Here is a 25,451-nt window from a genome sequence, read left to right on the forward strand (position 1 = left end):
AGGAAATTTGGCTACCAGAAAAGCTTCTATCAGATTATATTCAGTGTATATACTTGAACAAATCTCAATTCACTTGAATTTCACTCATATCAAATGCCACCTTTGCTCATAGTCTCTAGACATCATTTATTCCTTAGGTTAGTAATAACTAAAGATTAGACCTAATGCCCTGCTTCTCGGGTTTGGATCCACAGCATATTGGGACTGTCGAAAGTTGCGTTGCTTGTTCCCCGAAAGCAAGTTGTAGAACTTACTCGACCAAAATCTCCTCCAACTCCGTTGAGATCTCGTCCCATGCAGACTTAAACATCCTTCCCACGCCAGCCCGTTGAACAACCGGAACAGCCTTTGGATCTTGTCCCTTCGTGCCACTGCGATATATCAACATCACGTTGACAGCCTCCCAAGGCTTTTGGCTGGCATGGCTCGAGAGCTCCTCTCCCGAGAAGCCGTACGCGTCTGAGAGAACAACAAACTCATAGGGACCTCCCAGCTTCTGCCTATAGCTTTTGGGCATCAGGATAGACCCAAGCCATTCTTCCTCGCCTCCTTCCTTCCGGGCGGCAGAGTGCGTGATACCAAAGCGCACAGGGTGTGGTTCCTTGACATCCGGCAGCGAGGGTGGCTTCAGGGCTCCGCTCCTATCGTGAAGAGTGAGCCTGAAAATCCCGACCCTGGTTCGTAGTCGTAAGTAAAAGTCGGGTTTTTCTAACGTCTCTTTTTTGTTCAGCTCAAGAGAGACGCCCCAGCCTGCTGGACGAACCCGATCGAACGGACTCTCGAGGGCCGGCAAGCCGTTCCAGTCGTCAAGGTCGTCAAAGCGAACGGCTCCCGTCCAGCCTGCCCATGACCATGACGGATAGAGAATAAGTGGCGGATCGGACTTGTACTTGACCACCCTGCTGAGTTCCTGTCGCGGCTGCCACAACAGAGAAAAAGCAAGCAAATCTTTTGCCCAGGTACCCCATACAAAGACCCCTTTGTACTCGGGCACTTTTTCGATGACGTTCAAGATACCCTTGAAACCATTGACGCGGTCATCTGTGTGACTCATCTCGCGTGACGTGTACTCCGTGACCATGCGATAGTAGAATTCGGGCGAGATGCCGAGGCGATACTGGTGGCGCCGGGTCAGAGTCGGCGGCGCCTCCCCGCGAGACAAGGTGATATTCTGCTGGGAGGCGCTCTGGGTGACATCGTCGCGAAGCATGTTGAAGTCTTCGCTGCAAGTCATCTGGCCGCACTGGAAGTAGACCATGTTGTCGGTGAAGAAGACGAGCCTGCGTGAGAGTAGTCGTTCCTGGTACGTCCAACCGCGCGTGTTCCAGTAAATTTGCTGAACCCCGTCCTCGAAGTCGGGGACGAGAGAGAGAAGTGTGAGGTCGGACGAGTACTCGGCGGTATACTGCTTCTTACTCCTGTCGATTCCAGGACTGCCGTATAGTCGAGCATTCGCATCTTCGCCATTGGCGGAAACAATCGTGAAAGAGGCTCTGCTATAGATAACGTCCATGAGTGCAAGCTGTACCGTATTGTCGTCATCGTTGCCCTTCTGAATGATGCAGAGTGAGTCGATCCACAGATATCGGTGACCGAGAAGGGTAGTCAGCTTGATGGAGTCTTGAATCGTCTTGGGCAGCTTGTCGAAATTGTTGCTTAGTCCGCCAGGCTTGAAGAGTTCGTCAATATTATCAGTTGTGAGTTTGTAATTCACTGCCCCTCTACCCCAGACGTAACTGAGTGCGACAAATTTAGGGAGATCAGACTTCTGTACGAGGCAATTGTCCTCGAGATCTAAAAGTCGAATGAATGGCTCAATGAGGCCGACCGCGTGCTCATCTTTGCGCCAGCAAACGATGTGGTGTTTCTCTTCGCAAGTCCGTAACCATGTCTTTAGAAGATCGCCGTCGATAGACCTCTCGTCGATGGATCTTCCCTTGAACATATCGTTCTCGGATTTGGTCGCCAGAGGAACAATATCAAACGGGGCGAAAGCGTCCTCCCATCCCACCATCTCCGGAGCAATCCGTAACCTCAGTGTGTTCATCGTAGGCTTCTCTGTGTCCTTACTGTCGGTCCCCTCAAAGGTCACATCCGGGACCCAACAGCCTAGAACCTCGACGTCGTCTTTGTAGTTGTTCGTAGAGACGGATGAGGCGATCATCTTGCAGAACCTGCAGTAATCGCTCCGTTTGATAACGTCTGATAAAGTACCAAAGTGCCAGTCGGGCGGCAGGGCGTGTTTCTGAGGCCTAGCTGCAAAATCGGACTGTTTAAGGTCCATGACGCGGTGTCTTGAGCAGAGATGCAAGCTGGGTTCCTCGGGCGGGAGCTTCACGTCGCGATCCCATGCCCTTGAGGACGATCCTGGCCCCGCTGTGAAGCCATTGCTTGCCGAGTCCCCCAGGTCGAGTCTCATCGTTGGTGTTGCCTGTGGTCACGCAAGAAAGATTCTGTGCGAGCAGCTTCGTGAATAGCAGCACTGGTCGGAGGATATTGGGGAAGAGGGAAGAATCCGAAAGTGCGGGCGCTGACATTGATGAGCATTTCAAGCTGGCAATAACTGAGACCTACCGATTTAGCGCCATGACTGCATCGCGGGGTAATCAACCTATGAGACCGGAACCAGCAGCCCGTAGACCCAAGATGAAGCGCACAAGAACATCGATTATGTCTCTCTACGGGGTTTGGCTTGGATGATCGTCCAACGTATCTCTACACTAAGCTTCAATCAGACTTGTCTTGCTTTCTGGTGGCCAAGCCGTCCCCAAGCGCAGCAGCCAGATCGTCGATCGTCGTCCCCCGTTTCCTCTCCCCAACCTTCTCGGTACCTAGGACGGGATCATCCGCCATGGCCTGATACAACTCCGCCATGCCGCGGAACACATCATTCTCAGCCTCAAAGCCGCCCTCGGCGCGATGGGTATCGGAGATCTCCTCCATCTCCCGCACCCACCGGTACGACTTTGGCGGCACAAGCGGGACAGACTTTTCAGCAAAATCGAGCAAGCCCGGCGCGGCCTCACTCATCTCGTTGCGCAGCTCATCCACGACACCGAGCTTGGACGCTGTGGTGAATGCCTGAATCGCCAAACCCATGAAGCCCTTGGTCGTCGTCGCGAAGCACATCTTCAACCCGCTCGCTGCGCCGACCTCGGTTGAGATGTGGCGCATGTTCAATGCCTCTGCGAGCTCTGCGCATACTTCGCTGATGGGATAACGTCCGGATGCCGGCATGCTTGGGACGTACCATTGCCCCGCTGCGCTATTGAGCTTGAGATTTGGCGGCCCGCCGATGATGCAGCCATCGACAAAACGGACGGGACTCTTGGCGTCTTTGAACATCTGGCTCATTTGCTTGCAGGTGGCTGGCGAGACGGCATTGAGGTCGATGAAGTAGAGCGGCTTTTCTAGTTTTGTTGTTGCTGCCGCGTCGATGATGCGTCGAGCGATGCTGAGCGCGTCTCGCGGTGGTGCGACGGAGAGGATGAACGGTCGCGACTCAACAAGGTGAACGTCGGAGCTTAGGACCTCAACGTTGGCGCTGCGGGCTCTGGCGATTGTTGCCGGGCTGTCATGATGTAAGCCCCTAGCTAACAGAAGAAGGCCCTTCTCAGAATAAGTTCGATTTCATTCTCACCTCCTACCTTGACCATTTGTGGCGACTGAGAAGCCTTTGGAGACAAGCAGTTTGGCGATGCCCATCCCCATGTCTCCGACGGAAAGGATCCCAATCTTTGGGAGTGAGAGCGTCATGGTGAAAAGCGGCACCGAAGCCCTACAATGTATCGCAGTCGATGATTGATTGATAGTGACGCCCTCAAGGATGATTGCGGATTATGCCAAGCTGGCGGGCACTCGCGAGTTTGGTGATGATGATGAATGAGCAGTGTTGCGAGGCGGGCACCCCGCCAACTCTCGCGGATCGTATCAGAGGCGATTGCTAAGCTGGGTGGCTCGGTAACTATGCGATTGCTAAGCTGGCTCGGTAACTATTCCCGAGCCACCCAGCTTAGCAATCGCCTCTGATACGATCTTCAGCCACATATGGCACCTCAATGTGAGCTTTCTTGCGCTTATTTCTCATTTCTACTTATGAATGGAGTATCTCGTTGTGGAATTGCCGTAGCAATCCCATTCATCTTACGGTGCTACAACAGGGTGCATTGAGTGATTGTCGTCTATATTCCAAGATCAACATCCTTTAGTCAAGCAACTTCAACTTGCACATAGTCCTAACTAAGTTGAATAACCAATCTCCAATTCGTCCAGCAACGAATGCCCAAAATGCCAGGATCGCATCTCGGACTCACCACAATCAATTCTTTGGCTCAAACTTCAACCTCAAAAGCCCCTTGGCATTCCTCCACGCAATCCCCTCCCACTCATCCTCACTCACAAGCCCGCTCCCCTTCAGCTTATTCATAAATTCCTTTCCCGCATCATTACCAGCAAACGGATAATCAACACTAAACATGATTCTCTCAACCTTTGTCTCCTGCAAAAGACACGCCATCGGCGCCAGCGAAAACATGCCACTCGTCGTAATCCACACATTCTCGTCCCATACCTCTCTCAGCCCACGCTCTCGCTCCCGACCCCCGGGTGCTGGCCACCTCGCAGACATACCGATGATGCGATCCAGCATGAAGGGGAGCATCTCGCCCATGTGGCCGAGAACGATTTTGAGCTTCGGGAATTTGTCGAATACGCCGGCAGCGAAGAGGCGGAGGAAGTGGAGACCTGTTCGGGAGTGCCAGCCCCACCCCCAGCTCCCCAACGCCTTTACAATCTCGGGGTCGTAGGGGCCGTGGAAGTTGACTTTGGATTCCTCATCGGATGGGAATGTTGGATGGAGGTACAAGGGTACGTCTAGATCCTGTGCGGTCTCCCAGAGAGAGTAGAAGTCGGGGGTATCGAAGAAGCTGCCGTCGTCGAGGTGGTTTCCCGTGAGTGTGCCTACGAAGCCTAGATTCCGGACGCAGCGCCGGAGCTCAGCGGCGGCCGCGGCAGGTTCGTGCATCGGCAAGACTGCAAAGGCGGCGTACTCGGCCGGATGGTGAATGATCTTGGAATGTAGATCATTATTGAAGGCTTTGCAGGTTTCGGGATCGGGATGAATCGGTGAGTGAGAGAGGACCGTCATGGCAACGGAGTTGTCGGCCATATCACGGAGACGTGCCGGGCCAATGTCCCCCAGCTTTTCCACTATGACGGGCCCGAATGTGTCGGGACTTGGGGCCCCGCCTTTCTTGGCGTCGAGGAGGGGAGAAACGTAATGTTCTTCGAGCGCGATGAGGTTTGCCATGTTGATCAATGTTTGAAGATTACAGTACGTGTACCCCCGATGTGTCTGGGTGTGTGGTCGTAAAAGTTACTGCAAGTCTACTGATGCTGCTAGGCTCCACGCCATTTCGTACATGTGCTACACACCCGGTCCTAGTGACGTCTTCACGAGAGGAGAAATGTCGAAACGCAACAAAGCGCTCGGTGTTAGCTGTGGACTAGGTACTCCAGCCGTTTTTGAAGAGCCTCTGCCGTAGCCGACGTAGATCGAACTCAATGCAGAGCGTGGAGTGTACGGAGAGCAGGCCAGCTTATGGGACGAAAGTGTAATTGCCGAGCAGGCACGCCAACTTTGAGACCTAGCTTCAATGTGGTAGTTTCTGACCCGGCGCGGCCCCAAGCTGGCCGCCGACCCCGTAATTGCTTTGAGATCACCAAGCCATGAAAATGACAGGCTTTGGACAGGACTATCGCAGTCCTACACTTTCACTGCAATATTTACACCAACGGACGCGGTTCAATGTCAGACGCTTGAGTTGATCAGTACCAATCACAGTCTTGCTTTATGATAAAATTCTTTAATTTTCACTGCAACTTTAACTCCTCCAGAGGGGACGTCGACACCGACGCCGACGCCACGGTCTTACTGGGGGCCAATGAGAGCATTACTCAGCCCACCCTCGTCTTCACTGCAAATAAAACCGCCCTGAAAGACGTGAATTGCAAATGTTGAGCGACCAAGTTTAGACATCTACACATGAATTTTGGTCGCTGCCACTATCGCCAAATCCACACTGCGCGGTTGGTGGTCGATAGCGCTCGGGTTTTATCCCGCCTCGGCCGACTCTGCCCGCGATCTGTCATTTGACACGGCGTGGAAAACACGTGGAAATATAGATTGTCGGCCAGCTGCCATGTTGATTCTGCCCAGTGACATGATACCATTGAGGGCAGATGGAATTATACAACAATAATGTCAATGTCCCATCACGTCTAGAACGAACGACATAGGACTCATGCATCTGTTGGCTCATGTCCGTATAAGTAGGTATACTGTGTAAACCGCAGCACTGCATTTTTAACCCACCCAGAGGGTGTCCTATTGCCTACGAGTCCAGCAAAACCTTGTAGAGTTGTAGTGTTGATTTCACGGCAATTTTAACCACCACTGAGGCAACTACTGATACATGTATCAATCAAAAGTGCAAATTGGAAAGATCGCACAGCTCGGTCAACTCAAGAGAATGATTAAGATTCTTCGTATGTGAATATGAGGCAGTAATGTTGAGCAACAAAATCTGTACACATCCCGACGTGCAAGGCATATCGGTTGATCAGACGGGTCGGAAGATCAAAGCCGGGTTCGGATCCGGCTCTCGTATGTTCTATCCGGCATCGAGTGCCGGCAGCGGAAGCAACCTTCGGATCCAGATGAGTCGGGCAGTCTGCGACAGCCAAAGAGAGTGAAAAGCGAGCGCCGGGTAATTAGAACTGATCGTAAGCCGACACGGAACCGGAACTGCTGTCTACGAAATCTCATCTCCGAGCATTGAACGGCAAGCCGGCACCACTTCCCGGATGGCATGCAGGCATGGGATGGGGACCCCCGAACGACGATGGTCGCAAGTCGAGCAGAGAAGAGCAAGCCATCAAAGCTCGAATCAGAAAGCAGTGACATGCAGTTTGCTCACTGAATTGACACAGGAAAACGCATTATCTCTGAGCTCTCAGCATCAAATCTCGAGTGTCTCGACGGCCCGCTCCGATCGTGAGAAAAATTCTGCAAATGTTTCCACAAAAAGACGTAATGAAAACTAGGGAGAAGAAATTTTCGAGCTTGGGGATGGGATGAGTTGGGATGGGAGCTTGGGGCAAATATCCTCTCGCCTCGCTAGTCGCTAGAACGCCGCGCCCGCGGTCCATCATCAGACTTGTTGGAGCCGGGCGGAAACGCCAAATGAGGTAGACCAAGGAACGAAATCCTGCGAGTCACCTTTTGTTGCTCGACTTAGCGCGGTCTGGTCTGCTGTATTGTCACACCAAGGCGCGGCGTACAAGGCTTCTTGGGCGTCATAGGGCTGACAACGACAGCAAATAGTACAAGGCCCTCTTGGTGACAACAATGGCGGTCGGCTGCGGGAGACCGCGGTGCTGCAACGTATCACCCACCGGCGGCCGGGGTACACCGATCGTTTGGGGGGACATGTCCGAGCTGGAGGAACGAGAGAGTCAGACTGCCCAGAGTCGAGACAAACTTGGCAAAGACCGACAAGCTCATCAATAGGATCGGTCGGAAGAAGCTTGTTATCTCTAGCTGAAAATGGACAATGGTGGTGAGAAAAATGTTCGAGAAAAATTCTACCCGCCCAGCAGCTGGGCAGAGCTTGCGGGTGCCGTGACTCTGCAGGAATTATACCATCATGATTGGCCATGCGGAGAGAAAAATCGGAGATTTTCCAGGGAAAAAAAGAGAGGAGGACGAAAAGGGCTCGGTCCAAGCTCGGTGGGAATCGGGTGGCGCGAGGGCGGCGGCGTGGGAGGACTCGCAGACTTTGGCAGCCAGCCATGGGAATAGACACGCTTACGCCGGCCGATCGGACGAACTGCAGGCGGCGGCGAGGGCGTCGACGTGCCGTGCAGCGGAATGGCATGTCATTGCCTGCTTGCTTGCTACAGCTGCTGATCCCCACGCTCCATTTCCCACATCGCTCTTGGTCGACAGGCAAACCCCCTGGACAACGCCGTTGTTACCCGTGGCCGGCCGACTCCCGAATCGCACTACCAGGGCGTGATGGAGCCTCTCAGCGTGAGACCATCGCGTCTCCATCGGCCAACCCGCAACGAGCGAAGCCAAGGAGAGGGTCTCGAGCGAGGCCTTTGTGTGTGTGTGACTGTGTGTACGTGCGAGTCTGTCCAGCCGCCAGCGCGGTCCACTGCTCGAGATTTTTCCTACCATGGCCACCGTAACCGGTCGCGATGAGTCGACGCGGAGTGGAACCTGTTGGGTAAGAGAAGGCCCGTATTGTATTTAATCATGCCATGAGCTTTTCGTTCGGGGCGGCACCTCTCCTGTTGTCCCCCCAGGTTTTCGTTTGCACATGCGTCCGGTGATTTCTGGAGAAGCGAATCAACAGGCTTCCTTCGTCCCCTCAATCCTTTCGAGTGTGCTCATTGCTTCTGGCCGCGGTCGACGAGACTTGTCGCTCTAGTCCGTGAACGAAGCGTACCCCGTGCCGACTTCGATTTACCAAGCCAAACACAGCCATCACCATGTTCGGCTCCAAGGAAAAGACTCCTCAGACGAGTGAGGGCGAGGTTACTCCCACCAATGCCTCCAAGACCGATTTGGAGAATGGCGAGACGGGTGGTCTTCAGCGAGACCTCAACAGTCGTCACCTGCAGTTCATTGCCATCGGTATGTCACTTTGATCGAGCTTCGCCTTGTGCAGGGGCCGCAGTTGTTCTGACACATCGTCGCAGGCGGTACTATCGGTACTGGTCTCTTCCTCGGTAGCGGTAAGGCCATCGCGACATCCGGCCCTGTCGGTTGCCTGATCGCCTTCATCTTCATCGGCTCCATCGTCTACTCCGTCATGACGGCGCTTTGCGAGATGGCCACCTACATTCCCGTCCCCGGTGCCTTCACCTCCTATGCCTCCCGGTTCATCGACCCCACTCTCGGCTTCGCCATGGGCTGGATGTACTGGTTCAGCTGGTCCATCACCTTCGCTCTCGAGTTGACTGCTGCTGGTGTCATTATCCAATACTGGAACGACAGCTTGAGTATTGCCATCTTCATCAGTGTCTTCTGGGTCGTCTTCACTGCCCTCAACTTCATGCCCATTCGCATCTTTGGTGAAGTTGAGATGTGGTTTGCCAGCATCAAGGTCGTTACCATTGTCGGCTTCATCATCTTTGCTATTTGCATCAACGCCGGCGTCGGCCAACAGGGGTACCTGGGCTTCAAGTACTGGGTGAGCCCGGGTGCGTTCAACGAGTCCATTGTTGAGGGTTCCGTTGGCAAGTTCATCGGTTTCTGGTCCGTCCTGATCACCGCCGGTTTCAGTTTCCAGGGCTCCGAGTTGGTCGGTATTGGTGCTGGTGAGACCAAGAACCCCGAGAAGAGCGTCCCCAGTGCCGTCCGCTGGACTTTCTGGGGCATCTTCAGCTTGTTCGTGGCGACTATCTTCTTCGTTGGCATCATTGTGCCGTCCGACAACCCATCGCTTCTGCTCGATTCTCAGGATGCGTCGGCGTCTCCCTTGGTCATTGCTGCCAACTTGGCTGGTGTTAAGGTTCTCCCCGACATCATCAACGCTGTGCTCCTGACCGCCGTTCTCTCCGCCGCCAACTCTAATGTCTACTCTGGCTCCCGCATTCTCGTCTCGCTCGCCAACGAGAGGTGCGCTCCTCAGTTCATGACCTACACCAACAGATTCGGAACTCCCTACTTCGCAGTAGCCACTACATCTGCCGTCGGTCTGCTCGCGTACATGAACCTGTCGTCCAACGGCGGTGTTGTCTTCGACTGGCTTTTGAACGTTACTGCCGTCGCTGGCTTCATCAGCTGGTCGTGCATCAACATCTGCCATCTGCGCTTCATGGCCGCCCTCAAGGCCCAGAACATCCCACGTAGCAGCCTGCCTTACCTTGCGCCACTGCAACCTTACCTTTCTTGGTACGGTCTGTTCTTCAACGTCCTCATCATTCTGACAAACGGATTCGCCGTCTTCATCGAATGGAGCACCAGTGACTTCTTCACTGCGTACGTCAGTGTCCTCCTGTTTATCGTCCTCTTGGTCGGTCACAAGATCTTTAACCGCACGATGCCCCTGAAGGCCATCGATGCCGATGTTACGAGTGGCACTCTGCGATCGCAATCATGAAAATGACGGAGAACGATATGAATGAGCAAGGACGCAGATCAAAAAGTAATCCGATGTAACATTAGTAGAATAGTTGTAATGATGATACCCATGAGTTCAACAAATGCAGCCTAGAGACGATTCCAAGTGACTGATGAGTAGCTCCGTTCCGAGAAGATAACCACCAACCAAGAGGATGCCGGTGTGACTTTGGAGGACCCCAGGTAGATCAAGAAACGATGCTGTAAAGACCAACAGCACCACCAAGGCCGATGGCAACGCCTCTTCCCAGATTATACAAGCCCCATTGATCCACGAGAGATTTGGCCCCCTCCTCCTCTTCCTGAGACAGCCCAATGGCCATGATGCCCACGTCCTTGGCTTCCTCGGCTTTCTCGAATAGCTTCTTGTTGATGCTGACCATGAATAAGCCGGTCCAAGGGACCATCGAAAAGCAAAGAGCACCGGCAGCGGCCAGTAGCTTCGACTTGCTGGGGAGGTGGCGCACGGCATAGGCCATGTACCAGTAGCTCAATGCGCAGAAGAGGGTCGGTAGCGGGAAGACCCGACTGGTCCGCTTGAACATGTTGGACCACTGTCGTAGCATGAGGGGAGTGGGCGATTCAAGGAGGCGGGGTACGACAAAGAAGGAGAGGCCCAAGTTCAGGCCAGCGAGGGTTGTATTGAGGAAGACGGTTGACGTCTGGATGTTGCGGAGCGGGTTGGGTTGGGAAGACATGGTGAAAATTGTTGTCTTTGCATGTAGCTCGCTCCGAGTCGGTTCGAGAACTGTTGGCGATAAAGATGCTGACGAGGTTGAAGATGAGAAGATGACATGGAGAAGTTGAGGAGGCTGAGAGCGACAAGGATTGCAGGTTACGCTCGAGCTTGAGGTCAGACCTGCAGGCAGGAGCAAAGTCCGGTCCTGCAGTGCGGGACGCGGGAAGCGGCGGGGTTCTTGCCAAGTGGGGGCAAACAGTTCAGTGGCTGCAGGTGGCAGGTGCAGGTCGCTCTGTGGGGAAGACCGGACCTGTCTCCCCACTACCTACCTTATCCGATCGATACCTAGGGTACGTACCTCGTCAACGGCACTGCTCAATGGAAGTTCAATCCAGCTTGACTTTACCTCACTGACTTGAACAGATACATGAAGCGGCAAGCCTGGCTCAGCTGATTATTTCTGATGTTCTTGTCGTATCTAAGATGTTACAAGTGGGCATACTAGCAAGTGACCAGAATCTTTATTGATTTGAGGTCAAGTAAAGTAGAGGACTTTACGGGAAGCCATCACGGATGAAAAGTCGGCCAAAGAAAGATTATTTGCCTCTCGTATACAGTTAGATCAGCTTTCACCCAGAGAAACATCAGCTTTGAGTTAGTATTCTATCTTGAGGCGGTTGCGAACTTGCAGTCTTGAGGGTCTGGTGCTACAAGAGCAGCCCTGTCCAACAATGCTTTCAGATGAAGAAGAAAGTAATCTATATACACATCGAGACCTCTAGAGACTCGATGAGTAAGATCCATATATGCGATCTGTGCTATTTTTCATGTAATCATGGCATCCAGGCTATTCGCAACAAAGTTTGCCAGCCGTCAAATTGTAGTCCCACTTGTGACTTCCGACTCCCGACCGAACATAGAGGCTGGCCGTGGGATCGTACTTGTCTTTGATCTCAAGCAAGCGATCATAATTGCCACCATAAACGTCCTCTTGGAAGTTGCTGTTGAATGGATTGGCTTCATTGATGTACGCGCCCGCCCCCGGCGCCCACTTCCGCCACACGGCTTCCTTATTCTCTTCGGTTCAAGCCGCAGGAATGGCCAAAGCACCCTCTGGTGTAGTGTCAGTCGTGTTGATATACGCCCCAGAGCTGATGAGGCGGATGTAGGCGCTTCTCCAAGCAGGAGTCAGAGCGTCTCGCATGCTCGCCTCGACCTGACCGGGTCCCAGTCCACCCTAAAGCCCATACACCAGTGCAGCAGCACCCCCTTCCACTTAAGACTTAGTGATATGTTGCGGACGGGATCGAAGCTTTGGCAGTGGAATCTCAGTCAGCTCGCTGCGGCCGAGCAGGCGGCTGGAGATGAGACTGATCGGTCCAAAGGGACTTGGGAGTGGCGGGGTCGTTGAGATTTTCGACAAGCGAGACTTACATGGAGAGAACGCTCGGCTCCGTGGTAACTATTGAGAGAGTGCCGTTTCTACTCTGCAACATGCGTACTCAAACCGGGTTTAGAAGGGAAGTTAAATCATTCGCCGTGGTATTGTGCCCGAAAAGAAAAAAGCTTTACTCCGATTCCTTGAACGACGCCGCTGGAAAACTTGGCGAAACATTTGACCATTAGAGCCTTCCGTTAATATTATAGAATCTTGCTTATTCTTGATAGTAGTAATACGTCGAGGAAGCTGGGCTACTTTGGAGTTCTATTCGAGGAGGTAGATCGGAACTAGTTGCCGTAGAAAAGATGATGATAGATTTTTGTCACCTAGAGACACATCAGTAGATAGAGTTCAGGCCCGCCCGGAAAACGTGATGTTTAACACGCAATGCAGCTACAACGTTTAGTGGCCTCGGATCTCCCGTCACTTTCCATCCTTCAGTGATGTTGTAGAACCTATGAACGTGCTGAAGACTACCCCATTAGCCCGACAGCGTCCCGTCTATGGGTGTGCCAGCTACTCTCGAAATAGCTGCGAGTGCGCGCCGACAATGCATGCACGATTGATCGAAACCGCTCGATTGCGGCGTGTGGTGTGTGGCACATTTTCATGTTCATTTGTGCCATATCTCATGGACAATTTCAGAGAAGTCGGCTATATCTCGATTGAAAAAAGCAAAACAAGCTTTTTGACAGATTATCATTATGGCCGCTAGCAGCATAATAAATGTGGCATAGGTGTTGTTCTATTTCTTCGAGAAGTCTGCTGGTGCTGCAGCGGATCTGTTTAAACAATTGATACGCGTATCTCTGTCCGATTCGACTCTGATACTAATTAAGTGCCTTACAAGGGTAATGGCTGTATGTGGTTAGGTTTACCTAAGTGAGGCGTGCCCTCACTTAGGTAGGTAACTTACTTTCGGTGACTGACCCGAATGTCCAATGTCATTTCGGCGTCCGCCCTTAGTGCATAAGAAACTCTACACTATGCTGGTCATATCTTGGTGTCGCTCGAGAGCGGCGGCTCATCTCATCTCCGTATCATTGCTTATGAGTCCAAAATCACCTATCCTTCATCGATTGGCAAGATCGGAATGATGCTGGATACCTACTCAGGATGAAGTTGCGGATGCGCTAAGGGAAAGGGGCAAGTGAGCATTGATCGCACTAAGAACTACCTTTTTCTAGGGCTATTGTAATCTCGATGCCGGCAAAGCTTCCTTCGTGCTAGAAGGAGAATAATATAGAATGATCCATGTCCGACCCAAAGCGAGGATGGCTCTCGTGATTGATGTTCGCGGACAAGTGTATCTGTCTGCATTCGTGGACGTCATTTCCCAGATCGACGGACTCAAATTTTCTACCTCTATTATGAACGAAGAAAGCATTAATTGATGAACTAACAACTCGACCGGAATTAACGCGAGGAGAGGTTTCAAATGTTTCCGGTCATGAGCAGAGCTTCCTCGAGATCCTTCCTTTTTTTTTTTTTTTTTTTTTGGCGTTGGGGAAGTGTAGCTCACGAGCAGACCGCGTCCTGTAACTATTTAAGAAGCCTGAGAGCCCAAGTCGATAGCATCCAACAGCAACTCTACCGTTAGACTCACATTTCTACCGCAGTCACATATCACCAGTCACTCAGTAAACATGCGTTTCCAGCCCGCTGCTGCTTTCGCTATCCTAGCGGTCACCACCGGTATCGCAGCACCGCTTAGCTCCTCCAAAGCCTCCATCGATCAAGTCGACGTCGACATCCAAGAGAGGTACAGGCCCTGAGGGATTCCGAGCAAACCGGGCTTTACTAAATGAATTTATCTCGGAATTCGCAGGACCTTTCGTCAGCTGCAGAGGACGTCACTGGGCTCGTAAAGTAAGAATCCCCCACTGTATACGTTATGTCCCAGGCTTCCAGCTGACTTTCGCATCAGACGTATCGAAGGGCAGTACCAGTTCAACTTTGCAAACACATTCAGAGGTGCCAGGCACCCGGTCAGCGGCGTCATCTTGTCGATGGTCTACAGAGCGGGGAGCCTCTTTGTCACCATGCACAACACCCTGACTCAGGACATTTCTGCCTACATCGAGGAAATCACCCAGGGCGGAGACATTATGGCCGTAGCGGTGGAGGCCGGCAAGACGGTCGAGTGGACTCTGAAGCAGGGCACGGATTTCCTCCTGGGGGACAGGGGCAAGTTCTCCTGGAAGACGAACTACTAAAGTGCGAATAGTCTAAGAGTCAAATTAGGTGCTTGGTCTCTGTAGAGGGATGTTCAGACAGGAAATTGGATCAGTGACTCGAAAGACGGAGGTTTCTATTAACTGGCTGTTCCAGCAATGCCCAAAATCGCGCTACTTCTTGCTTGGTGCACGGCAAAACTAGCCGAAATTGTGCAATCAACATACATGAGTGAGCTATTTTGTAGAAGTCATTATCTTACATGCGCTCAAGCACTCCTCTGGGCACTGTTTGTCTGCGAGGAGACTCTGCTGGGTCTGTTATATCAACGGCTCCAGGGATTACCCTATGCCCACGTGGTAGATATAGGGGATATTTGCTAGCCCGAAACTGAATGTTTTGCGATCTGCCTGGCAGAACGCGATTGGGGCTTGTTTTCCGAGCGGACGGCAGACCCTCTTCCGGGATGCGGCCAAGATCCGGAGGTCTTGTTGCGGCGGAGCTTGTGGGGGGGGGGGGGGTTGAGTGGGGCTTCTGGGGGAGTTGAGTTCCGTTTGCCGGCACCTACCATTGAGGCGGCTGGAGCTGCGACGAGGGCTCAATCGCGGACCGCGGACGGGTTCTTTTTTTTTTTTTTTTTTTAGCAACTAAGTGCTCAGGAGTTCAGATAGCAGGAAAGTTGGCTTCTTTCGCGATCTGCTTTCTAGAACCGCCAAAGCTAGTGACGACACTATCGATGAATCTGGTGATCGTCAGAATCACGTCCTTTCCTGCCTCTTACTGTCTTACCTCTTCGTCGACAACTGACATGACGGAGCCCATGGCGGGTGAAACTTTAGCTATCTTAGTCCCAAGATTTCCATCGTCTTTGTCTCCTGGGTAACCCCGAGTTAGGAAGTAGTGAGAAGTGGGTAAAAATAGGGCTCCGACGGCGACGGGGTTTATAGAAAGAGCCCGATAGTCCGAAACATTGTTAGAGTCTTTGTAAAGGTAAAACCCTTAAACAAACCGTCGACTCGTGAATAAATTAGCTCGGAGCTCTCGTCGATTCTAGCCATTCCATGGAGACAACAGTATATCATAGGAACGCATCTTCCGTACTAGATGCCGTTTCGCTCGAGGGAAGCGGGGCGCTGTTCGGAATACGCGTGTAAGGCAAAATTCGAAAAGACACTGATCAAGCCAAGTCCCAACGCTCGAAACACAGCCCCGGCCTCTGAGTAAGCCTCTGGATCCATGGGAACTTGAGAAGATCAAATAAATCAAACCTAGCACATCACAACAGACCGTTCCCACTGTTGTGTCTTTGATAGACCCCCTGACAACCCGCGCATTTGGCCTTCCCTTACATCATCTTCCGCGGCGCACACATAATTATCACCATGTCAAAGCAGCTGCTCGACCGGCTCGCAGGCCGCCGAACACACCGCAAGTCGAGAAACGGCTGCAGCGGCTGTAAGAAACGCCACATCAAATGTGATGAGACTCGACCGGAATGCCGGAACTGCATCATGGCGGAGCGAGTATGCTCCTACTTGAAAACGGAGCCAAACGACAGCTCCTCAGCCGGATCCTCCACAGCAGCTATCGTCTGCACCGGCATTGCAACACCCAGAGGAATCAGCGCTGACCGGTGTTTGGCTATTCCCAAAGACCCCGGAGAAGTGTACTCACGTACCGGGCAGACTTTTACAGCGAGCCACATGGCTTTCCTTCACTATGCCCAGTCAAACATGTCAGAGTTCATGGCCCTGACCGGGAACATACGGCCTCTTATCGACACTGCGATTGAACACTCCCTGACGGCCCCGTATCTTCTGGACCAACTCCTCGGGCTATCATCACTTCATCTGTCAACGCAGAATGGGCCCAAGGCGTCCACGTACTTCCACCAAGCCACAGAGTTACAGACACGAGCTTTGGGTTTCTTCAACCAAACAAAAGAGCACATATCGGACACGACATACATCCCGACTTTCGTATTTGCGTCTCTTTTGGGCATACATGTTCTTTACGAAACGCTCCAATGGCACTGTGGCTCTCTCGCAGACTTCATCGATGCTTTTGTCAATTACTCGCGTCTTCATCGAGGGGTACGATCCGTTACCGGGAAATACTGGGAAGAGATACTGCAATCTGACTTGAAGCCGCTCTTGTTCATCGTGGACGTCATGAATAAGGAGCCAGTCAAGACTCCAGGTCCGGAAACGAAGCAGCTGAAAGAATTCTTGGCAAGTGTCCCAACACCTTCTGCGTCGACAAATGTTTGTATCACGGCCCTAGAGAAGCTTCAATGGGTTGTCGACCTAGCTGGAGGGCAACCGTCAAAGTTCGAAGTCGGTGTCCACGCGGTTATGGCCTGGCCCCTATGCATCCCGGACGAGTATATCGAAGCACTGCACCAGCATCAACCGGAGGCTTTCGTCGTCTTGGCCTACTACGCTGCGATGATACATAGGTACCGGCGGTTCTGGGCATTCGGTGGTTCTGGCGCACCCATAGTCCATTTGATATCGAATAGTGTCGGGTCCTTCTGGCTTGGCCATTACAGGTTTTAATAGAAAGTTGAACCCTTGACTGCATGTTTATCGAGCCCTTCTACCCAAGACTCTATACCCTTGAGAAATATCCCTTCTCCCACATGTCAATCACCGCCGGCAAGCCGTGATGATCATCATAATGCAATCTGTTAGTAACTTCAAGGTAAGTCAGCAACGGATCGCAGGCTATTCACCCGCAAGACCATCCCACCGGGCCAATCACCCAGCGTAAGCTCCGCTCCCGACTCAGGCCCCCGTCCCAAGCAGATGGTACGAGTCCCTCTCTGGAGAAGAGGCATGGATCCATGATCATCCGGGCTGCGTAAGCCATGCGACGCTATCATGTGACTTTTCAGTGTACATGTTGCGACCCGAAGTGGAAGTTGGAGTTGTGCTGCAGCGAGGCTTATATGCAGTAACTCATAATGTTGATCGAGATGTTGTCTCTTGACTTCCTGCCTGGCCTCAGTATTAGCTATGTGTTGTTCTTCGGATTCTTAAAGTCTCTGTGTAGGTGGCTACATGCAATAACACCTTATGTGATGCATAGGATCGACGTGTCGGTCGATTATCTTCATCCTGTCGATGGGTCCCGTCTCACCTGAAGGAGAGTTATCGAGGCGGAATCAACCGTCTCAAAGAAACTCTGAGCGAAATCAGTTCGATGCTTCCAGATTCATCTGAAGTGAACATGGATCCACTGCTCTCCCCTTACGAGTAACTCGCATCTCACTTGAGATCAGTAAGGTTCACAACAACTATTCTAACCATGACTCAGTAATTCCGGAGAGGGATGTCATTTTCAAGTGCGGCATTATTCGAAGGGAACAAAGTCTTTAGCAAGGTTATCTGTCCGAGAGCTGAAAACGTGGTCTCCATGGGATGAACAAAATCTAATCAATTATGTGAAATTAATTACTTTCAACTGAATCGAGGTCTTAGCCCAGGCTGTACGACATCAAGCCTTCCTTCCCTCCAGATGTCAAGTTAATCTAGTATCATTCGGTTTTAGAGAAACAGTTAGTTCACCAATTTCACAGACGAAAGCAGTCGGGGAAGCCATGCGTGTCTCCAGCCAGCAACTGAGTCAAGTCACGTCACTCAAGCACGTTAGCACACAACTAGGAGACCCGCAGAGCCCGTTTCTAGAACATCTCTCACCCACGCGCTTGGATCAAAGATCCCTCAAACCCAGGCGCGAAGCTTAAATATTGGGGATCTTAAAGGGGGACGATCCTCACCCATCTCACCCTTTTGGGCCCAAAACGCGGGCAGCGAAAGCTTAGCACGCCCGCATTGGGAAATTCTGGTCCCTCGACCCAAACGACCGGGACCACCATACGAACAACCACCAAAGGGGGAGTCATGTTTCTAAGAGGTGGAACACGCTATCGTCAGCTTCACATTGCGCGAATATGCTGACGAGGCTGTTTCATGTACCCTGAGCACTGCCGTCGGCGGTGCCGTTTTACACAGAAACAGTAGAAACATGCGTAGAAACGAGCTAAACCAACAGCTGGTCTATCGCTTGAGATCGTGAGAGCGAGAAGACTACTTAAGCACGACAAGAGTCCAGGCATGAAGTGCTCTTTTCTTCATCAATCGCATCAATCATTGTATATAGTCCTGGTAGACTAAAGCCACTCACTCACTCACTGATCACCACTCTCGCTCTAAAAATCAATCTACTTTCAAGAACAACTCCCGCATCCTTCATCATGAAGTTCACAACCACCCTCGCAGCCATCGCCGCAATCGCTCTCTCAGTGTAAGCCAGACTACGCACCCACCCACCAAACAACATATCACCCTGAACCCTCACAACTGACATCACTCTCTCCCTCCACAGCAACGCAGCAGACCGCGTCCAATGCGCCGGCACAGTCGACACGGCCCCCAACAAAGGCCGCTACGAGCCCTCCGGCTCCCTGACCGCCAACCTCACCCAGGTCGCCTGCAAGAGCGGCACCATTGACGGCGCGCTAAAGGGCAACCAAAAGTGCTGCATCTCCAACGATAAGGCAGCGTTCGGGTCGGCGTGTGGCAAGGCCGTCTTCCCGCCCCAGTTCAAGACTGGGTTCAAGGCTACGTTCCAGCCTTGCTGAGCGATATTGTCTAGTCGGTTTTTTGGGTTGCGTGGGAGGTTGGTTTGGGCAAGGAATTTTGTGTTTTATGATAGCGAAGCGAGTTATGTATTCAAAGAGTTGGATAAGGGATTAGAAATCAGCATTGTGTTGCTTTCATTGCAGCTTGGAAGCCCGTGGATACTCGAGTTTGGTGCTTGCCGTTGAGGTTGGATGTCGACAGCTATTCGTACTTCCTCCAGGACGCACACGTCTACATGTTACATGAGAGCCATGGTTTCTGCAATCGTGGAGCCGAAAAGTCCTAGACTATACCCTACGCCCATAATTTCGACCAGCAGGCCGTGGACGGTATCACGCCTACAGCCAACTCGTGAGCGGAGGTGGTTGAATCAAGAATACTAGCACCGCCAAAACCACATCTTGTTACCCTTGACGGGCAAATCCTCGCACGCCAAGTATTTAGGTACTAGGTAGGTGGAAGTACACAAGCAAGCAATCGAGTTCACATTGGAAAAGAAATCAGGGTGGGCTTCGTCTCGCATCTCAGTCCTTTTGATTGTGTTTTTTTCCCCTACTAATCCCATCTTGATGGGTTCGTTTTCAAGCCTGACCCTGCCGGTATATCTAGATCCTGCGCCACCCTGCTTTTCCGTCGCATATCCAATTGAGAAGCGGAATAAGATGGCATGGCGCGAACCTCAATATCAACTCGGTATCTTCATCCATACAATCCCCCATCCGTCCACCCTATCCAAGATACCGGGTTTCCTGCGCAGGGAAAGCTGATGGACCACGTGACCAACCTCGTTCGATGTCCTACCCCGGTATTTTGCTACACGAAAATTACCAGAAAAGCCCTCCAACTATGTCAACCCATCAGTCGATCGACGATGACATGATTAATAAGGCTGTGCTGGGAACACTAGCCTCAACCGCCCAACAATGCTTCAGCATACCTGAGACGTGGCAGTGCCGCGGTAGGGACCAGTGAAGCGAATTGCCAATGTGCCATTCAAGCCGGAGGAGGTTGACCGGGAGCCAATACTTGACTTTCAGGTTCGAGCTGGCACATCGCATCCGCAAAAGAAGTGGAAAGAAAAAAGAACAAACGCCGCCCCCCATCCCAATCCAATCCAAGATCACACAACTCCGATCCAAACAGGCTTCTTCCTGCAATAAAGACTCCCTGAGACGTGACAGGCACCAAGTCTCTGAGGGACTTGTTCGATGCAGAATGACCAGCCCGGGTGCGGGGTGGATGACCTTTCGTGTTCACTCGATGTAGCTTGGGAAACAAGCAAACTTTTTGATGTACAGTATTCGTCGCTGCGTCGTATTCTGATGAAAGAATGATCGGGTCGCTTGACAGCGTCAACGTAAACAATGGCGGCGTTGTAGAATGCCGTGCTTTGAAATATGCTTCCCAGCCGGGAACACGTCGTAACGTCATTTAGAAACTTTTGGCTTTTCCCACAAAAGCGTCGGGTATTTTGGTTGTCGGTTCCATGTATCGTAATTTTCTCGTTCTTCGGCCTCCAGCCCCTTTTTGCGTCCCGTCGATATCTGCAACCTCGTCCATCAGTGTGCCCTCTAGCAACAGAACGTAGTCGCCGGTAACTTCCAGCTTATCTCTCCCTCTCTCGTCCAATGAGATCAGTTGACCGTTATTGGCATCCCACAAAACCTCGTACATCAACACCCTAATCGCAAGGAATAACAGACTTCTCGGCCCTGGCTCGCATGTGAGTAGCGTGAGTCTCGAGGCATCGGGCCATCAAGTGAGTGACTGGCCAGACAGCAGCTTTATCGAGCATGTAGGCCGTGACTCTGAGAATTTTGGCGGCGTGGCCTGCGTGATCGTCCATTTGCATTCTTGTATCGACGCCTGCGATGTTTCCTTGTACAAGCTCAAGGTTCATCTTCATCTCAGCAGAGGCCAACACCTCCTGAACCTTGCCGAGCAACTTAACATCTTCCTCCTCCAGCAGCATAATTGCAGGGACTTGCGATAGGTCGACCTCATCCTGACCGAGAATTCCCAGGTACCGGCCTACTCGATCTTGCAAAGTTGCGACCCATTCAGCCAGAACCTGAGCACAATCAAACGCGCACATGGCTGACTGTAAAGGCAACTCTCTGCTGGAAAAGTCCGCAAATGTGACACCTAGCTTGTCGGACATAGCGAGCGAGTCTGCTGCGTAAAAGGCGGCCTTGCGAAGATGCTTCTCTCTACGAGAAGTGGACCGATTTGGGGCAGCCTGGGCCTGCGGGAATTTGACGGCAGAAAACTCTGGAGATGACGATGACTGGGTCGCCGGGGACTCGACGAATACGGAGCTTGAGACCGAATTATCAGAGTGATCTGTGCCTGTCGATTCCGGGTTAGAGGCAGGTGAATGCTCGGCGTGCTGGACAATTTCGCTGCCCCGGGATAGCTCGTCAGCCATGGCATCCCAATCACGTTGCCAAAACTTCTCCTTCGAGCGGGCGAGGTTCACGAAAAGTCGTACATAGGCCAAGTCGAGAAGCGGAATGGCATCGGCAGACAGCGGTCCAAGCCCGAAAGGGTTCGGTCTCTCAAGGCTATGGTTCGGATTGCTTGCCCAGGCTGCCTGCCAGGCCTTCAGGGCTGGCTCAATGTGGCGATGCATCTTTTCGGTTTCCTCGTTGGTCCATACCTTGTTGTGATGGCGCTGACGGGTCTCCCAGATGTAGTTGTGAAGTGCGTTGATCAAGATGAGACAGCCAAACGTCGACGGCTTGAGATCGCTCTTGAAGTCGTTCACACCACCTTGCCCGATTATTTGTTGGCCATTCTGGAAGGCAAGCTGCTTCTGCTGCTTCTCGTTAGACCTGAGTAGGTCGCCCAAGGCTTCGTGGAATGTCATCCGGTTGTGGTTCGCGGCACGGACACCACCCTTGGCCGCGAAGGCCGTGGCACTCTCGGCAGCGAAGAAGTCCTCATCGCAAGGCAAGTCGAGTAGGATCTCCGAGTTAGTCAAAGCGGGAGTGTGGTTGTATGCCGCAACCAGAAGGCTTGAGAGGATGAAGACGACGTAAAGGGTACGCTTGCGTTCCTCCATCACCTTCCATTGGAGCCACTCCGCATGCTCCTCGGAGTCCGACCGAAGGCCGCTCCACGTATCGTCATGCATGTGGGTATCATGAGCTTCTGTGGATTCCACGCGAATGGGGCGGAGCAAGTCGGCAGCTTGGGCCAAGCTGACAAGAGCAGCACAGTGGGTGGAGGCGATATCGCTGGCCGTCTTGTCTCCGCAGTTGTGGCCGTAGACGACATTCAGGAGCATGGCTTGCACCAACCATACCGGGGTGTGAACAGAAGATTCCTGGTTGTGAGACGTCGGGTCAGATGCTGGAGCTCTCCGTAAGTCGGCCTTTCTCACGTCGGCTTTCCGCCTTTCCTCAAGGTACAGTTGAATCATTTTCTTGGCCATCTCGAAAAGTTCTCGAGACTGGATGTGGTCCATTTCGTACAAGGCGCCAATGGCAGACATGGAAAGAATGAGACACCCGCTTCCACCAACAGTGTTGGATCGGTTGGCAGCGGTGGGTGGCATCTCAAAAGTCAAAGTGGGAATGTGCAAAAATGGCAGATGAGGGTGGAAGTAACGAAGGTAAGCGCCAACATATCGTTGTAAGTCTTGAGTGCTAGGTAAATTCTTTACATGGTCTGGAACACTGTTGGCTGTGTTCTGAAAGCCCGGCGACATTGGCGAGCTTGGAGTCGCAAATGAGTATCTCCGTCCACCAAAGGGAGAGCACTGCGAAAGAGCACCAACGATGGCACCTCGGGTCGTTTCCGTAATGGTGGAGACGGGCGACACACCGTGGTTACCGCCGTTCAAGGACGAGGGGGTCTCTGGCCCTCCGTTGAAGTTGAGCGCTTGGTTGAGGTTTTGCGTGTTGAGTCCGGAAACCATCGACGGACTGAGGGAGCTAAGAGAGGGAGGCGGCGTCGAGAAATAGGCATCGTTCATTTTCTGCGCAGCAGGTTGTGGTGAGACGGGTGCTCCGTTTAAGAGATCTGGGAAGACCGAACCATTGAGATCCATGGCAAACGGGTTCGGGACCTGGGGAGGACCCATAACGGCCGGTTGCCACATTGAACTTGTTCCTGCCGGAGCAGGATGATGATTGGAGCCGTCCACCATTACATCGCTAATGCCACTTTGGCTGGTGGTGCTAATTGCCGAGGGACTCGAGCCGTCTACGGCGTTATCGGCGCCCTGAAAAGACATCTGGTGCTCGAAGCCGGTCAGCCAGTCGAAGCTGTCGTCCAATTGCGTCGCCGACATATCGCCGGCCAGGCCGTGGGGAAACGGCGAAGCTTGGTCCATGGCCATGGATTGCGGCGAATCATTGTAGTGGAGCGCGTTAGGGTTGATGGTGGAGCCCGGGCCGAACAGCAGACCCTCAAAGTCAAAGTCGGGATTAAAGACGGCCATGGGAGGCGCGGTCCGCAAGCCGCTAAAGTCCATATTGTTGATGCCGTGCGTCTCGAGCTTTGGCAAGCCGTGAGACATGCCTCTGTGACCCATTGCAGCCGACATGCCGGCAAAGTCCATGTTATGCACGGGCAACCCCGCGAGGCTGGGGTGACGGCTGTGTGTGCCAGGAGGCATGCCCCGCGCTACCTGTGCGTTGGCCGCGGCAATCATCTGCATAGCGTTGCCGTCGACATGGCTGATGGTGTTTGCCCTGGGCCGCATCGAGGCAGCAGCGGCATTTGCGGCGGCGGCAGCATTGGGACCAGCGACACTGTTCTTACGTGCGCGGGCTCCAGGTGCAGCACTGCTGGCACTCTCACGACGATTGCGAGGACGTGACGAGGGTGTGGTGGTCTGATGAAGCTTCTGCTGGTGTCTCAGCAGCAGATCGCGACGGGCAAAGCATCTTGTGCACTCGGGACACTCGAAGGGCTTCTCTTTTGTGTGGGAACGCTCGTGACGTTTCAGATGCTCCAATCGGGCGAAAGAGCGCTGACAAGTCGCGCACACATGAGGGCGGGGTTTATCGGTCTTGGGAGGAGGGAAATTGGCAGGTGTCTTCGTGTTGACAGTAATGGTAGAAGCTACTAAAATGATTGCGAGGACATTGTTAGCTACGATCAGGATCATTCAAACAAAATTGTAAGGGTTGATTGCATTGCATTGCATTCCTCGGAAAGCCATGGGCGGTGGACGGGTGGTGGTGGGATTGAATTGAAAGGCGGGACAAGCGGGTGGGAACAGGAGGGGCAGTTTTTGGAGGGGTGAGCAAGGTGAGGTGCGACTCATACCACTGTCTTCGGTGGTTGCGGCGGCAGCGGCAGCGGTGTTGGCGGCAGCTGGGGCCGGAGCTGAAGCGGGAGTAGTCATGCTGGAGTTCTTTTCGACCTTGACCTCGCTATCGTTCATGGCCATACTTTTGGAGTTCGTAATCGTCGTTCGTCGTGATCGTAAAGGCAAGGAGGTGGAAGGGGAGGTTGGTTGGGTTGAAGAAGGGTCGGGTTGCTTTTTGGGGTGGTTGCTTGGACGCAGCTCGGCGGTCGGGAGAGTGCGCAATAGCAACAAGCGAGGGAAAGAGGTGGGTTTAGATAAGAAGAAAGTGTACGAGAGGAAGTGAAAGAGAGAAAGATTGATTGTGTGCGATCGAGTTATTGGATGTTTGTGGTGTGTGTGTGGTGTGTGTGTGTGTGTGAGAGTGAGAGAGACTTGGATTGAGGAAGAGGGATGGCGGGGTGGATTGGAGACGGGGGGTGATGGAAAGTGCCCAGGTTGTTTCGGGGTGCGGCGTTTAGTTGGAGGGAGAGGTAGACAAGTGGGAGAAGTCGCTGTTGGAAGCCGAAGTTGGCATGCTAATTCCAACCCAGAGTATCCGCAGAGGAAGAGAGTAGGTGAAAGAGTAAGAGTCGGAGAGTAGGTAGATAGTGGGCAAGGAAGAAGAAGAGAGAGAGAGAGGAAACAGGCCAGCAAATGGTTTCCTCGGTCTTGTCTTGCTAGTGTCCTTTGTTAGGTACTCTCGAGTCTTGGTTCCTCGTATGGCTGGAGGGGAGAGCTATTGAAGCTTTTGTCGAACGAACAATTCCCACCGGTCGAAGCAGTTGCTTGGAGAAAGAAAGGAAGAAGGGAAAGGAAGAGGAAGCAAGTGGTCAATGGTGGGAAGGGGGAGTTGAGGTACTTGTTAGGGAAAACGCTCGTTGCAGCCCAGCCTGGTGTGCATCTGTGGGCAAAATGAGAAGAGTGGAAGGAGCGAGGACCACGGGAGTTGGTGTGGACTGCCTGCCACCAAAAAGCAGAGACCAGCGAGAGAGAGAGAGAGAGGGAAAGAGCAAGAG

At 52.6% G+C, this 25,451-nt stretch overlaps 10 protein-coding genes across 10 annotated transcripts; 4 read left to right on the top strand and 6 right to left on the bottom strand.

Moving 5' to 3' along the window:
- Window positions 1-250: 250 nt before the first annotated feature.
- CABS01_13488 (uncharacterized protein) lies at window positions 251-2,419 on the bottom strand (the record flags this gene model as incomplete). Its single annotated transcript, XM_060546830.1, has 1 exon — window positions 251-2,419. One exon carries the CDS (start codon window positions 2,417-2,419, stop codon window positions 251-253), a length of 2,169 nt encoding a protein of 722 aa, XP_060394890.1.
- Window positions 2,420-2,727: 308 nt separating this feature from the next.
- CABS01_13489 (uncharacterized protein) lies at window positions 2,728-3,756 on the bottom strand (the record flags this gene model as incomplete). The annotated part of the gene is made up of 2 exons (XM_060546831.1): window positions 2,728-3,571; window positions 3,641-3,756. The coding sequence occupies 2 exons, from the start codon at window positions 3,754-3,756 to the stop codon at window positions 2,728-2,730; spliced, it is 960 nt and encodes a 319-aa protein (XP_060394891.1).
- A 562-nt stretch (window positions 3,757-4,318) lies between these two features.
- CABS01_13490 (2-Hydroxy-4-oxobutane-1) lies at window positions 4,319-5,308 on the bottom strand (the record flags this gene model as incomplete). The annotated part of the gene is made up of 1 exon (XM_060546832.1): window positions 4,319-5,308. One exon carries the CDS (start codon window positions 5,306-5,308, stop codon window positions 4,319-4,321), a length of 990 nt encoding a protein of 329 aa, XP_060394892.1.
- A 3,248-nt stretch (window positions 5,309-8,556) lies between these two features.
- CABS01_13491 (amino acid permease) lies at window positions 8,557-10,172 on the top strand (the record flags this gene model as incomplete). The annotated part of the gene is made up of 2 exons (XM_060546833.1): window positions 8,557-8,701; window positions 8,767-10,172. 2 exons carry the CDS (start codon window positions 8,557-8,559, stop codon window positions 10,170-10,172), a joined length of 1,551 nt encoding a protein of 516 aa, XP_060394893.1.
- Window positions 10,173-10,380: 208 nt separating this feature from the next.
- On the bottom strand, window positions 10,381-10,890 carry CABS01_13492 (uncharacterized protein; the record flags this gene model as incomplete). The annotated part of the gene is made up of 1 exon (XM_060546834.1): window positions 10,381-10,890. One exon carries the CDS (start codon window positions 10,888-10,890, stop codon window positions 10,381-10,383), a length of 510 nt encoding a protein of 169 aa, XP_060394894.1.
- An 854-nt stretch (window positions 10,891-11,744) lies between these two features.
- On the bottom strand, window positions 11,745-11,894 carry CABS01_13493 (uncharacterized protein; the record flags this gene model as incomplete). Its single annotated transcript, XM_060546835.1, has 1 exon — window positions 11,745-11,894. One exon carries the CDS (start codon window positions 11,892-11,894, stop codon window positions 11,745-11,747), a length of 150 nt encoding a protein of 49 aa, XP_060394895.1.
- Window positions 11,895-13,958: 2,064 nt separating this feature from the next.
- On the top strand, window positions 13,959-14,528 carry CABS01_13494 (uncharacterized protein; the record flags this gene model as incomplete). Its single annotated transcript, XM_060546836.1, has 2 exons — window positions 13,959-14,074; window positions 14,240-14,528. 2 exons carry the CDS (start codon window positions 13,959-13,961, stop codon window positions 14,526-14,528), a joined length of 405 nt encoding a protein of 134 aa, XP_060394896.1.
- Window positions 14,529-15,869: 1,341 nt separating this feature from the next.
- On the top strand, window positions 15,870-17,045 carry CABS01_13495 (Upc2 protein; the record flags this gene model as incomplete). The annotated part of the gene is made up of 1 exon (XM_060546837.1): window positions 15,870-17,045. One exon carries the CDS (start codon window positions 15,870-15,872, stop codon window positions 17,043-17,045), a length of 1,176 nt encoding a protein of 391 aa, XP_060394897.1.
- Window positions 17,046-18,745: 1,700 nt separating this feature from the next.
- Window positions 18,746-19,132, top strand: CABS01_13496 (uncharacterized protein; the record flags this gene model as incomplete). Its single annotated transcript, XM_060546838.1, has 2 exons — window positions 18,746-18,795; window positions 18,877-19,132. The coding sequence occupies 2 exons, from the start codon at window positions 18,746-18,748 to the stop codon at window positions 19,130-19,132; spliced, it is 306 nt and encodes a 101-aa protein (XP_060394898.1).
- A 1,682-nt stretch (window positions 19,133-20,814) lies between these two features.
- CABS01_13497 (uncharacterized protein) lies at window positions 20,815-24,537 on the bottom strand (the record flags this gene model as incomplete). The annotated part of the gene is made up of 2 exons (XM_060546839.1): window positions 20,815-24,206; window positions 24,414-24,537. The coding sequence occupies 2 exons, from the start codon at window positions 24,535-24,537 to the stop codon at window positions 20,815-20,817; spliced, it is 3,516 nt and encodes a 1,171-aa protein (XP_060394899.1).
- Between the last annotated feature and the right edge of the window lie 914 nt (window positions 24,538-25,451).

The sequence above is a fragment of the Colletotrichum abscissum genome, assembly GCF_030869225.1.
Source record: "Colletotrichum abscissum strain IMI 504890 chromosome Unknown Scaffold_45.1, whole genome shotgun sequence".
In the NCBI taxonomy this organism is placed as follows: Eukaryota; Fungi; Ascomycota; class Sordariomycetes; order Glomerellales; family Glomerellaceae; genus Colletotrichum; species Colletotrichum abscissum.